Source organism: Pelophylax lessonae (genome assembly GCF_965119305.1).
Source record: "Pelophylax lessonae genome assembly, chromosome: 2".
Classification (NCBI taxonomy): domain Eukaryota; kingdom Metazoa; phylum Chordata; class Amphibia; order Anura; family Ranidae; genus Pelophylax; species Pelophylax lessonae.
In genome coordinates, this window is record NC_138769.1 from 575,347,506 (window position 1) to 575,361,816 (window position 14,311).

Consider the following 14,311-nt stretch of genomic DNA (forward strand, 5'->3'; position numbering starts at 1 on the left):
GCAGTTCAAAAGCTCTTGATTACAGTTGAGTCTCTCCTCTGGACTACAGTTCCCACAGTGCAGTGCTACCTGACTCAGTCAATTGGTTGCTAAAATGGCTGTTAACCAGTTCAGCACTGCAGTGCAGCAGCTACAGACAGCAGATGCAGCCAATGTTTCTCTCACTCTCCATTCTTAGGCAAGCACCTGGCAACACACGCATGCATCATACATCCCAGCATACTGGCACTGTGCTTGAAATGTAAATAGAATGCGCAGTTCTGTTTACATTCTGCAAAGGATTGCAAACAAGCAGGCCAGTATGTTTAATTGCAGAAGAGACATTGCATTTTCTGAAATAAAGAGCCTACCTGTTGGCAAAAAACAAAGAAAATGTCTTTCGTTCGTTTTAAAGCCAAGGTGTCAGCATAACAGTCAGGCAACTAGTATTTTTAGTAGTTCAGCTAATTTTTCTCAGGAAAAGGTTTGCTTTAAGATGGCCTATCTGATAACATATGCTAAACGCTTATATTTAGCATCCTATCAGATGTGTTCATCTCAAGTTTTGTGAAGATGCAACCACTTTTGCATACATATATACTACATTTACAACTCCTTTACCTAAAAGTACTTTTAAAAACTTACGTCCAGGAATTTATAAAACGGATGATGCCACTTTTGCACTGGCAGCTTTCTTTGACTATTACCAGCTACAGATTCTCCCAGCAGACAAGAGTTATCAGCTCATGAATGCAGCAAACTAGCAGAAGCTGACTTTTTTTCTTTATCCTATGAGTCATTGTCTGTAAGAAGGGTTAATGTGTGTTGGCCAGCGGTTCATAGTGGGGTTTTGAATCATTCAAGGACAGCCCCTCCACATGTGACATCACTGAGGGAGTAGTGGGGTACTCCCCAGCATGTGTCTGTGTGTCAGAGACAGAAAGAGAAAGCTGAAGAAAGTACGGCACAGATTGGATGTCTCATGATCCCTACACATATACCATGTCTGAAGATACCAAAGAGAGGCGCAGAAAGCAGGTGCAGCCCAAAAGGACGCAAGGTGAGCAATACCACACCTGTGTACCGCACTCCTGACCACATGGTCGGGGCATTGTACTCTTTGTGGAATAACTTCACAGCACAGCCAGACAGCTGTTTGACACAATTACTTGTAACTGTGATGTGGTTAACAGGCCTTTCGGTACAATGTGACACTTAATATGAGAAAGCATAGTTTCTTAGCAATTTGTTTTTTTAATAAAACTACTGATTTTTCTTTAGATAAAAAAAAAAAAAAATGGATTGAATTTACTGCACCTTCCATACCTTTTTTTAAGTACGATAAAACATATATACGAGAGATTTTCTCATTTTTTTGTGCTATTACTAGACAACACAGTACCCAACGCTTCATTGTTATCATTACAAAATAGATGGGGTTGTGATAAATAAAAAAAGAACGGATGCTTATCCTGTCTCTTGTCTGATTCCATTCTATAGAATACAGATGTGGCCTATTTCCTTATTAGATGCACAGACGATGATGTGTAGCAACCCATAGCAACTAGGAGGAAATCTGCTTTTCATAGTGTTGACGGTTGCTTTGGTTTGCTTCATACCTTTGATCTTTGCAGCATGTAATTATTTTTGAAATATTTATGTAATTACACAATAGAGGTACAATAAGTCTCCATTCACACTAGTACGACTTGTCAGGCGGCTTGGTCAGCCTGACAAGTCACGCACCGTTGCGTCCCATAGTGTAGTACAGGACCGGTTCTAATAGGAGCGACACAAGTCGCTCCGACTTAGAAAAAGGGTCCTGTACTACTTCGGGGCGACCTGGAGCGACTTGCATAGACATTCATTTTATGAAGTCCGTGCAAGTCGCGCCGAAGTCGCGCTGCACGCGACTTCACAGGTCGGCCCGAAGTTGGATCCGACCTAATGGGAACGGAGTCTAAAAATAAGTAATGTGGCAAATTCAAAAACGATTTTAGGCTACTTTATTTAGACTGAGGAAGAATAATATTATTTTGTACATTATTGGTAATTAATGCAAATGCAAATGAAGATCGTGTCGAAAGCTGGCCATGGATGGATCGAAATTTGGCCAGTTCAGCAGGGACCAGATGAATTTCGATCCATGTGTGGCTGCTCTCGCTCAAAACAAGTTCGTTGATCTAATGACTGACTTCTGTCGAACGGGCTTGTTGTAAAAAAAGTTTTGAATCTGCATTTGCAGCTGGTGGTCAGTGTACTTTGACAGCAGAGGAGTCCTGCCATCAGAATAAATGTCCCAGCTGGGAGGATTCCTACATCCACCTCGCTTGTATGGATGAGAGAATCCATTTGTTTTTTTTTTTTTTTCTCTCAGCCCGCTGGCTGATTGAAAAAAAAAAAAAAAAGTAATCTATGGCCAGCCAAGGGCCCTTTTCACATGGGCAATCTGATCCGATCTGCCTGTCAGTTTTTCAGGCGGACCTGATCGCATGCTTTATGCATCCCTATGGGGCAGCGGGTGTCAGCGGAGACATCTCCGCTGACACCCGCTGCTATCCAATTCCGATCTTCCATGAAATCCGGACGGATGGAAACCCTATTTTCTATCCGTCTGGAGGATTGGATCGGATGAGAACGGACAGGCGGTCCGTTGTCATCCGATCTACCCATAGAGGACATCGGGGATCTTGAAGCTCTGTCTCTGCACACAGAGCGGAGACGGAGCTGTCATCCACCTGCTCAGCGGGGATTGGCGGATCGATCCCCCGCTGAGCAGAATGGGCTCCGTCGGGTGCACCGCCCGTGTGAAAGAGTCCTTAGAATAGTCTGGCACAATATTTAAATTACCTATACTTTTGAAATGCATGATTCCATTTTTCAGTATTTGGCAATAGAAAATGGGTCATTTTGGATGTTTTGTATTTTAATCAAGGCAATATGGCAGTGTCCATACTACATTTTGGGTTACATTGTAACATTAGTCCAAATGTATACAAAATTGTTAGGAACAAGTTGCTTTATCAAAGTTTTATTTTATTTGTGATATGTTTACTTTAAATAAAGGTTTGTTAGTTTTATTTAGTTGCAATTTCATTTGTTGAATGGTGTCCATAAAAATTATAATAATCAGATAAACAGCAGTAACCCAAATCATTTGTGCTTGTGTACTGTATATTTCATTTTTTTTAAATATTATATTATATTGTAGTATATCTAAATGTGTCTTTGACAATGTTGTTCATCAAAAAAAAAATATTCATAGATTATTTTCCTTATTTCTTGTCTCATATTTTTCGTTACTTCTTCATTTTCATAAAGCAATGCTGACACGTGTGAAGTTAGATCACTGCTTAGTAAAAAATTTTAGACAGCATAAAAACCCCCCTTACTTTTGCATATATGCTTCTGTTGCTAAGTAATCAGCAATACAAGAATCGTAGGTTTTGGTAAGTTTTACGTTTCCACAAACAGAAAGTGGCATAGCAACTAAACTTTTAGCAATAGATAAATGAATTGAGATCCAAAGTATTAGTTGTTGTCATTAGCAAAAATGTTTGACATTTAATGTTTTGGTGAAAAAAAAACTCTTTTTGTCCACCCATGCTTATGACAAACAAATGGTGAAAGTCTACAAAAAAATGATCTAATATACAAAAAAAGGAAGAAAATGGGGAAAAAACTCAAATACAAAGGACACTAACTAAAGGAACCTAAATTGAACTGAATTCCTCCCTACTGAGAGTGCCTGGTTTAGAACATTTCCATCAACAACTAAATAATTTTCTACTGTAGAAGATGGATGTCTGAAAGCTCTCAACGACTTATCTAGTCCATCACATTGTGGTTGGATGGAACTTGTCCCTTGCATCGGTGACACTTTGACTGAATATTGTAAGCTACTACAAATTACTACACCTACAGAGTTAGTGTTAACTTTATTATGGCTGATTGCCTAAAACTGGAGAAAAGAGAGCAAAATTGGGTTGCTTCTAAATGGTGATCAATCTGATTTCTTCCATAATTATATAGCAACATAAAAGGTGAAACTTGGTTTGTTGCCAAGGACAACATCTCCAATTCTATTTTCATTTCTTCAGTTTTTATACTGTACATCAGGGCTATAGTGTCTAATTAGTGTGTGAATGGTGTGTAAAGGTCTTTGTTTCTTGGAGATTCTGTAACTGAATACTAACTTAGAATGCTAACTCGTAGCAAACAATAAAACAATGATCTGGGCTTTCAAAAATACCTAAGAAGAGTCTCTGCATTAATAAAAAGATATTGAATACCTGCTTTTTTTGGCGGCTGGTGAGTCTAAACCCCTTTTTTTTAAGTAATACACATTTCTGAGATTGTTGAATGCCTGTGTCCTTAACCACACGTCATGGTTTCTCCTGCTAAGTCTACATCACTATAGGTCAGATTAGTGACATGGGGTCTGTGGGAAGAATCACTGAGTGCACCGAAGGATCAGGCAGCAGACACATCAAGGAGTGTGCTGGATGTGAAGGCTTTGCCAGAAGCTGTATCACTTGAACACAGCAAATTAAAAAATGTTGCCCAACATAGGGATATGATGGCAATTCTATGGTGGCATGCAGGGAATAAGAGGTAGGGGACCCAAGAAGATGAGGATTGGGGCTGCTCTGTGCACAGAGCAGCTAAGTATGACATGTTTGTTATTAAAAAAAAAAAATATACAATCATTTTGGAGAATAATTTTACTTTTAATAGAAAGATTTAACTGTATGGCAAATATATTCTTAATCACTTCCTGCCTTTCCCGCATCCTTTTAGCTAGGTTGTTATGCCTGGGGGGATATGAATGTCTGCCTAATCGTGTGACCACTGTGACTGACTACCACAATGGTCACATGACCGGGAGCCAGTCCTGCTTGTTACTGATCATTATAACAGACCAAGAGCTGTATTTGATAGCTCAGTCCCTGTGCTGGGAGTACACGTTCAGCACAGCAACCCCTGCTGCCCATAGACACATATGTGTGGAATGGGGCCATAAAAGCCCATCCTCTTTGCCACCACACAAATAAGTTACATAGCCAGCAAAAGGTTAAAGCATATGTATAATTAACTAAATGATATTCAGTTTGCTAAAGCACTGCGCATTTTTTTTAACTGAGTACTGTTTACTATGCTTCAGTTATGAATGAACACAGTGAGTGATCAGTACTGGCACACCCCGTGCGCACACCTGTTGGGGAACCACAGTCCAGTTTGAAAAATGTGTCTGGGTTTTAGGCGGTCTGAAACCCAAACACATGATTCCAAACCCGTACTGTCCAGATGAATCTCAGACAGCTGTCAATACTAGGGGGGGGGGGGGTTATAAGCTCCCACTGATGCCAATGCTGGGTGGGGGGGGGGTGTTTATAAGCTCTCACTGACACCAATGCTGGTTGGGGAAGTTATAAGCTTCCAGTTACACCAATGCTGGAGGGGGTTGATTATAGGTTCTCACTGACACCAGTAATTGGCATGGGCGTTTTAAGCTCCCACTGACACCAATGATTGGCAGGGGGGTTATAAGCCCCCCTCTGACACCAATGTTTGGCAGTGGGGATGTTATAAGCTCCCACAGAAAACAATGCTGGTGGGGGGTGTTATAAGCTCTCACTAAACCAATTCTGGGTGGAGGGGTGGTTATAGCTTTCACTCTTTGCTCTTCTGCCTTCCTGGTGACCTGCCCTGTAGCTGAACCCAAACACTCACCAACCCCAAAATGGCAAATGACTGACAGACAAAAACCTTGTCAATCTTCTTTTGCAAAATTTGTTGACTCGTTTGTCTAGGGATAGGAGGTTAGGAGTACAGGATACCCCAAAACATCAGGAATATATTAGAACTTCTTAGGTCAACAACAAAATAACTGTTGGCTCTATTTCTAGAGTAGCAGTCTCCCAGGATTATTGAAATTGAAAAAGGCTCTAATGCTTCTGTGAGAGCCTTGAAGCTATCAATAGATCATTTAAAGCAGAACTATTTACTTCACTAACAGATTCTAATGGCTAAGCTATATGTAGCCTCAAACAGTATACAGCACTGTGTTCTGATCACTAGAGATGAGTTAGAAGTGATCACGATAACCCAATTTTAGTAACCAAAGTGCTCCATATTATAGTGGACTGCAAGCACTCTTATGCATATTTGCACCCACCTCCACAGCAAGTACCTCGGCCAGTGGTGTATTTAGGTTTTGTGCTGCCCTAGGCCTAACTAAACTCATGTACCTCCGTAATTTAAATATGACCCACCCCTTCCTGTCAAGGCCATGGCCCTTCCTGTTTAAAACCCACCCTGCCATCTGTAAACCGCACCCTTCCTCTTTAGGCTCCACCTTTTGTAACATGCATGGTGATCCTTAAAGAGGTTGTAAACTCGTTTGAGTTTTTTTTTTTTTTTTTACACCCTGCAAAAGAAAGACATAATGAGCTAGTATGCATCGCATATTAGCTCATTATGCAATACTTACCTCAGGACGAGCCCCCGCCGTGCCGCTCACTCACCTCTATGACGGGCGACATGTCTAGTCGCCCGTCTTCCGAGATCGCGGCATCCGGCCATCTGATTGGCCGGAGCCGCGGTGACATCACTCCCGCGCACGCGCGCTAGAGCCGACAGTCACGGCACGGGGCTCTGAAGGAACGGCACGATCGGCCGTTCCTTCAGAGCGCATGCGCCAGTGACGTCACTGGCGACATGTAAGGTAAATATCTCCTAAACGGTACATGTTTAGGAGATATTTACAGTACCTATAGGTAAGCCTTATCATAGGCTTACCTATAGGTACAAGTTGTAGAGGAGGGTTTACTTCCTCTTTAAGCTGGCCAAATTATATACAATCCGATTGTACAATTTCCTTTTGAGCTACCATCAAATGTGTAGTACAGGGGCCTGCCTGATTTGATACAGATTGAATGTATGTTTAGCTATGTCCTTTTATTACATGGTTTTGGTAAATATAAAGGACCGGCTTCTTCTCCCCACTGCAGAAGTGGACTTTAGTGAACACCCTGGGACACGTCTCTCGCACAGGGATCGGTCGTCCTTGCTGGGGGCTGCTGTGTCTCTTGGAGGTACACACCCAGTCACTGTTGGATTCCCTTGTCTGTCTCTTCTGTCGGATGAGAGAGCTGGCTATAGCCGCAGCCATAGTTGGTGTGGGGAAGGCTGCAGTTGTGCTGAGTCCTCCTTACACTCTTTTCCAGGATGATAGAGGGGAGGAGGGAATCAGGACTTTCCCATCACTCCCAGTCCTGGAAGATCCCAACAGGTCACCACAAGCTGGAAGACATCTTGGAAGATCCAGGAGAGAGGGGTCGGTCAGAAGTATTTTTCCTGGTAGGCTGAGGAGAACCCATGTAATATGGCAGCACATCCCTGAGCCAGGAATCCTTCATTCTTCTCCTATATGGGGACACATCCTGGCTCACCCAGATAGGAACCCCCTGAGATCCATGTCAGCGGTGTCAATGTCAGATGAGGAGAACTAATGGAGCGGGTCCCAGGTAGGGAGCAGTGAGGATCATCCACTGTGTACACAGCACATCCCTCCCCTCCTCTCCTCTGCCGTCCTTGGATCTCAGCATGACATTAAAAACATAAATTCACTAGACACCCTCCCCTTTACCCCCCCAGTCCCCCTCTTCCAATGTCCTGGGATCCCCCGCTGTCAGGACACTGCTTCACAAGTCTGAGAATTTGAAAACCCCACGGCATCACCTACATCTGTAACTTTCTCAGATTGGTCAGCACCATTACATGGACGGCGTTGGCCAATCAGATTCCATCTAGCCCGTCCTGTCAACATGTGGACGGCCTCCTCAGCACTAGTGAAACACCACAACCAGTGGTTAGGACATGCGGACGGGTGTCACCCCTCTGGTGGGTGTCACCTGGAGGCGGTCTGCACCCCCCACACCCCCATAGCAACGCCACCGCTGGCGCTACACTTAAAGAGTAGAGCAAGCCGGCAGGGGCTATTTTTGTTCAGGAGCAGACTGTTTTTTTTTGTGCGGGGGAGCTTTTCTGCCACCCCCTGAAAAAGTGCCACCCTAGGCCTATGCCTAGTCGGTCTAGGCCAAGATACAACGTTGCTTCAGACAAGAAAGAATGACCGCACTTCTGATGAATTTTCAAGGAAAGGAGTATCTTTATTCCACATCAACCAAATGGCAGGTACAGGTACACACTGTGATTGCAGGACAATAGGTGGACGCGTTTCACGACTGGATATGTCGCTTATTCATCACCCAAGATACAACGTTGACCTTGGCCAGTGGAGTTACAACTGACAGCCATGGAATTGTGCCATCTTAAAGTCTGCTGGAGGATTGCATTGATCCAATGGAGAGACGCTTCTTACTGCACTACTGGCCCCAGTGACAGTTCCTAGCTGTATTCTGGCTCTGTACATAATGATCTAATCACCATACAAATGTAAGTGCAACTTTTTTATTGCTTGGTTAAATTAAATTGACTTACTGCGCTAGATCAATGCGCTTTCTCTCGCTTCTTGTCTTTTTATTAGGGATCGACCTATTATCGGCAAAGCCGATATATCGAGGGCCAATCTGCACTTTCCCCGATATATCAGAATCTGCCTCTAAAATTGCCGATATTTCGGGAAAGTGCTTGTACTGGAGTGATGCTTGCAGCTAGAGGCATCACCCCGGTACTGGCGTCTATAGCCGACGGTCGGCTGTCTGGTAATGACAACCGATGCGGCTGAGAAGCCGCTCGGCTGTCATTACAAGGAGCGTGAAGGGACGTGGAGACCCAGGCATCCTACCTGCATGGCCCCTAAAGAGAAGACCCGATCAAAGCCGCATTCCCCTCTGATCGGGTCTCCATGTAAAAAACCGGAAGTGATGTCATGACCCCCAGATCCCTCCACAACAGTACCTGTCAAGTGTAAAAATAAAAAAATATTTTTTTTTTTAAATGTTCAAAAATATCGGCCAATATCGGCTGATATCGATATTCAATGGCCAAAAATATCGGAAAATCCGATATCGGTCGATCACTACTTTTTATGCTTCCCTGGCAGCAGTTTCTCCTAAGCTCACCAGGAAATAATTCCAGAGAGCAGACTTTTTTAAAAATCTCCATCAGGCACCCATCATTCTTATTCTCTAGACCAGGAGTCTCCAAACTTCCTAAACAAAGGCTGCTTTACTGTTGTTCAGACCTTAGGGGGACCTGACTGTGGCCAGTGGGAGTAGAAAATGTCCTGGCTTCAATACGAGGAATAGTGACCCATATTTAATATTAGGAAAGGAGTAGTGTCCCATCATTGATATCAGTGGGAGGAATAGTGCCCCATCACTTGGTATTAGTGGGAGGAATAGTGGCCCATCATTGGTATCAGTGAGAGGAATAGTGGCCAAAGGGCTGGGTTAAGGCAAGCAGTTTGGAGACCACTGGTCTAGGCTCTAACACAGGCCAGCCTATTCCCTAGGTCCAGGTTCAGACTCCTCTCTGTGGTGACATCCTGTTCAGTAAGCCTGGAAAGGAGGGACTATATTCTTCTATTAACTAATATTGGGACATTTTTTCCTCTTACGGTTGCTGTTGCATTTTTTCTCCCATTGAGGTTTGAGCTTTTGTTTCTTCAACAAACATTAGGGCATGTTTGTCCTTCCACTTACTTGCAATATAAGGGGCAGTATAATGCATTTTCCTGATCACTACAGCCTGTAAGCCGTGCTCTGCATTACACAGTCCTGACCATAGTGTTTATTCTCTCAACAGTTGCTGGTTGCTATGTAGTCCTTAACTGTTAGTAAGTATTTTTTTATTAAAGTAAGCACAGACAAAGCAACAAAGTGTTTCTAAGCGTAACATTTTTAAAAATAAAAATAACAAACATGTTATTCTAAGGCCCCGTTCACACTGGGGCGATCCGACTTGGGGGGGGGGGGCGACCTCCGAGGTCGCGGTGCGAGCAGCGCGCCGCGACCTCGGAGCGGCCGGCACGGACTTCATAACATTGAAGTCTATGACGGTCGCTCCGGGTCGCCCCAAAGAAGCTCCGGACCGTTTTTCTAAGTCGGAGCGACTTGTGTCACTCCTATTAGAACGGGTCCGCAGCTTCCCTATGGAAGGCGACCTACGGCAACCTGTGAGGCGACCAGGTCACCTCACAGGTCGCCTTAGTGTGAACTGGGACTTACCTGCTCTGTGCAATTATTTGGCATCCATAGACATAGACGGAGGGGCATGTCCCCTCGCTCGCTTGTCACAGATTTTGATTGACAGCAATGGCTCCCACTGCTGTGGATCTGCTCTGTGAGGAGGGGAAGAGCAGAGAGAGCCACTGCTCTCCTGCACAGCACTGGGTCACAATAGAGCTCAGATAAGTATAAGGGGGGCTTTGGGGGGAGCTGGATACAGAGGTTTTTTTACCTTCATAATTAGAATGCATACAGTTTAAAAAAAAAACCTTCAGCCTTTAGAACCACTTAAAATGATTGTAAAGTCTCGTGTTTTTTTTTTTTTTTTTTTTAATAACAAACATGTTGTATTTACCTCCTCTGTGCAGTTGGTTTTGCACAGAGTAGCCAAGACCCTCCTCTTCTCTGGTCCCTCTTTGCTGCTCCTGGCCACTCCCTCCTTGTGAGTGCCCCCACAGCAAGCAGCTTGCTATGGGGACACCTGAACCGAGCTGCAGCTCCGTGTTGTCCATTCAGACATGGAGCTGCCATTCGGCCTGCCCCCTTACTTTCCTGACTTTGATTGACAGCAGCTGGAGCCAACGGCACCGCTGCTGTGTTTCAGCCATTCAGGAGGGAGAGCCCCGGAAGACCGAGGGACTCGTGGACATCATTGGATAGAGAGGGGGCTCAGGTAAGCATTAGGGGGTACTGGGGTGGCTGCTACACACAGAAGGCTTTTTATCCTAATGCATAGAATGCATTAAGATAAAAAAAATTCTGCCTTTACAACTCCTTTAACTCTCTGTTTATATTCTGTGCATAGAGAAGCATTTGTAATAGAAGAGATTATTTTTTTTTTAATGATTCTTTGTACCAAGGTTTATGTGTGTCTGTGAGATTGTCACTTGTTGCTCAGATATTAAGGAGTATTTTATGGGTGCAATAACTAAGGCTTCTGTGCATAGTATATGCAGAAATAGTGTTCAGATTAGCGCAATCTGAACACATTTACACAATATTTAGCACAACGTAGCCATGCCCACTTTTTGCAGCACCTTTACACCACACTTAGGGGTGTCACTCTGTCAAATTCCAAATTTGGAGATATGCTACTGGCAACCAAAAAAAATGTCAGAAGACCACTGCTATAGACTAAAATGAGAAAATATGAGATTATCTGAGAAATATTTTCTACAATGTATGAGCAGGGAGTGCTACAGACAGATAGAGTGAAAGATACATTAAAGTGTATTAAGAATTACTTCCCTGCTGCCTTTTTCACTAACTACCACCCATTCTTATGTGTTGCTTTATATTTAGTAACTATACCATACCACTTGTACTGTGTCTCCAGGATGTAAATGGCTGCAGTTTACAAAACATAGTAGACTAATTTGTACGTGTTCTTGTGAAAGTACATTCCTATATGGTTGCATGGTTGCACCGTGCATGGTATAAATACAGTACATACACAAGTATTATAAATAGAAGAATGAAGAAAAGGAGCATGTGTAGGGTTAATACACAAGGTTGTAGAAAAGTTTCCATCATGTGGTCATTGTAATGTCAGATTTACAGCATGCACCTTACAACTTCTCCACATGTACTGAGCTCTCACTCCTCCTCAGAGAAAAGGTCCCCAGAGACTTGTGACTCATAAGACCCACTACAACCCACTGGGTCTTCCCTTCAATAATTTATTCCATGGGGTTCCCCATCTCATGTATATTTGTGATCAATGCTGACTAGTTACAAGCAGCAAGCAAGTGCTGCAAAGTATGCTATGTACAAAACATGAATTTGTAACTACATTCCTAAGAGAAGGGGAACTTTCATTTCCAGCAATAGGTTACGAGTTCATTACAGTGTGACCAGATTTGGAATGTCCATCTGGCTAAATGGGCTGCTGTGTCCCAGTCTTTGTGGCCTGTATAGCTCCAATTAGACCTGATCTAACAGAAATAAAATAAACAGCAGCTTTCTGTCTGGGTTATAACTCTAGTGTTGATTCACTGTCAGTTTGCCCATTTAGGCCTCTTGCACACAGAAGAAAACAACGCCACATTTGTAGCTGTGTCGTTTTTTTTTTTTTTTTATGGTTCCGAACACAAATGCATTGTTGTCTATAGGATAATGCACACAGTTGCGAAAAATCCATAATGCAATGATGTATTCAGAGCTGAAAAAAAAAAAAAAATGGAAATATTTTGTTCAAATGCAGTAAATTATGTGTATGCATGCATATACGTGTAAAAAAAATAGACCAACAGCTAGAAGGGGATGAAAAAAATGATGCATGTATATGCCTACACATATTTATGCGCCTTTACGCCCGTATATGTGAAGGGGATGAAAAAATATTATGCATGTATATGCCTCCGCATGTTTTTTTTTTTTTTTAAATCCAAAGTTTATTAACCACTTGCCCACCGCTCACATTGAGCGTACGGCGGCAAAGTGTCACGATCCCGTCCAGCGACGTCGCTGGACTCCTCCCCCTGTAGGCGGCGCTCGCGCTCCGCCGGAGGCGCGCTCCCGCTGTTTTCATTCACAGCGGGAGTCGGGCCAGGGGAGGAGCAGTGGCGATCGCCGCTGCTCTGCCCCGATCGTCAGGGAATCGAGTGTGGAGATCCGCCCGCCTGTGTAAACAGAGCGGGCGGATCTCCTAAGTGACAGGGACTGACAGATCGGAGTGTTCAGCATAGCTGGACATCCAATCTGTCCCTGTCTCACAAAGTCACCTCCCCCCACACACGTCAGTAAGCACCAGGCATACATTAACCCCTCCCTCTCCAATAAAATTAACCCCTTCCCTGCCAGTGTCATTTTTACAGTAACAGTGCATATATATATAGCACTGATTACTGCAGTAATGTCACTGGTACCCCCAAAAGTGTCAAAAATGTCAGTTAGGGGTCCGATCTGTCCGCCGCAATGTCGCAGTCCCGCAAAAAAAATCGCAGATCACCGCCATTACGCGTTAAAAAAAAAAAACACCAAAAATGACAGAAATCTTTCCCTTAGTTAGTAAACGCAATAACTTTTGCGCAAACCAATCAAAATATGCTTATTGCGATTTTTTTTACCAAACATATGTAGCAGAAAACAAATTGGCCAAAAATTTTAAAAAAATTTTGATTTTTACATTTTTTTGGGGGGAATTTCATATAAAAAAATTTTAAAAATATTGTTATTTTTTCAAAATAAACGCTCTTTTTTTGTTTATAGCGCAAAAAGTAAAAATCGCACAGGTGATCAAATACCACCAAAAGAAAGCTCTGTTTGTGGGAAAAAAAGGACGTAAATTTTGTTTGAGTATGGCGTCGCACGACCGCGCAATTGTCAGTTAAATTCGCACAGCGCCGAATCGCAAAAAGTGGCCTGGACGGAACACAGCAAAATCCTCTGGTGGTAAAGTGGTTAAAGAGCCAACAAACAGTACAAACAGTACAGGAAATACAATAATCATAGGAGATATAAGACTGCATCCTCCCTTTACAATAAACACACGGCAAAGTAAATGAACACATGGTAGGGCAAACATTCATACAGTAGAACCCACTTAAAATATTTTAATCACCCATTAGCAAATAAGTGCAAAGGACCATGGGGTTCAATCCTCCGGCCATCAGGCCTATCTCGAAGACACTATGGAATAAGCCCCATTATTGAGCAACATATGCATATCTAAGACTCTCTACGATACAATGGTGCAAAAAATGTTATACAACACATAACAGGAGGGTAAAAAGAAGATACAATAAGAAAAAGGTGGGAAAAAGGTGGGAAAAGGGGGGGGAGAATAGAAAAGATGAAAAAGGAAAAGCAGAAAATAGGAAAAGAAGAGCAGGCGAGAGTCTCCCATAGGCCAGATTAAAAAGAGAATGCTCTGAATTAGGCCTGGCCTCCGCATGTTTATGCACCTTTATGCCTGTATATGCAAGGTCTTTATGGAATATAAATTGCATTACTTTGAGATTTTTGCTCAGCCTCTGCCAGTGAGACCCTGCCTAAAAACATCAGTACATTTTTATGTCTGTGTCCAAAAGGCCTCAGGGTAACATCACCTTGTCTTTTTAGGCCTCTTGCCAAAGGGGAAAAAAAGCCATGTTTGTAGCCAGATAAAAAATGTTTGCACACGTATACACATAGAC

General features: G+C 43.1%; 1 protein-coding gene across 1 annotated transcript in view; it reads left to right on the plus strand.

The window, feature by feature from the left end:
* The first annotated feature begins 902 nt into the window (after window positions 1–902).
* The window catches only part of LOC309547301 (uncharacterized protein), a 137,480-nt gene continuing 124,071 nt past the window's right edge, over window positions 903–14,311 (plus strand). The window contains exon 1 of the mRNA XM_082247134.1: window positions 903–1,039. Coding sequence (XP_082103260.1) covers window positions 955–1,039 — 85 coding nt within the window. The 5' untranslated portion in view covers window positions 903–954. The remainder of the gene's footprint in view (window positions 1,040–14,311) is intronic.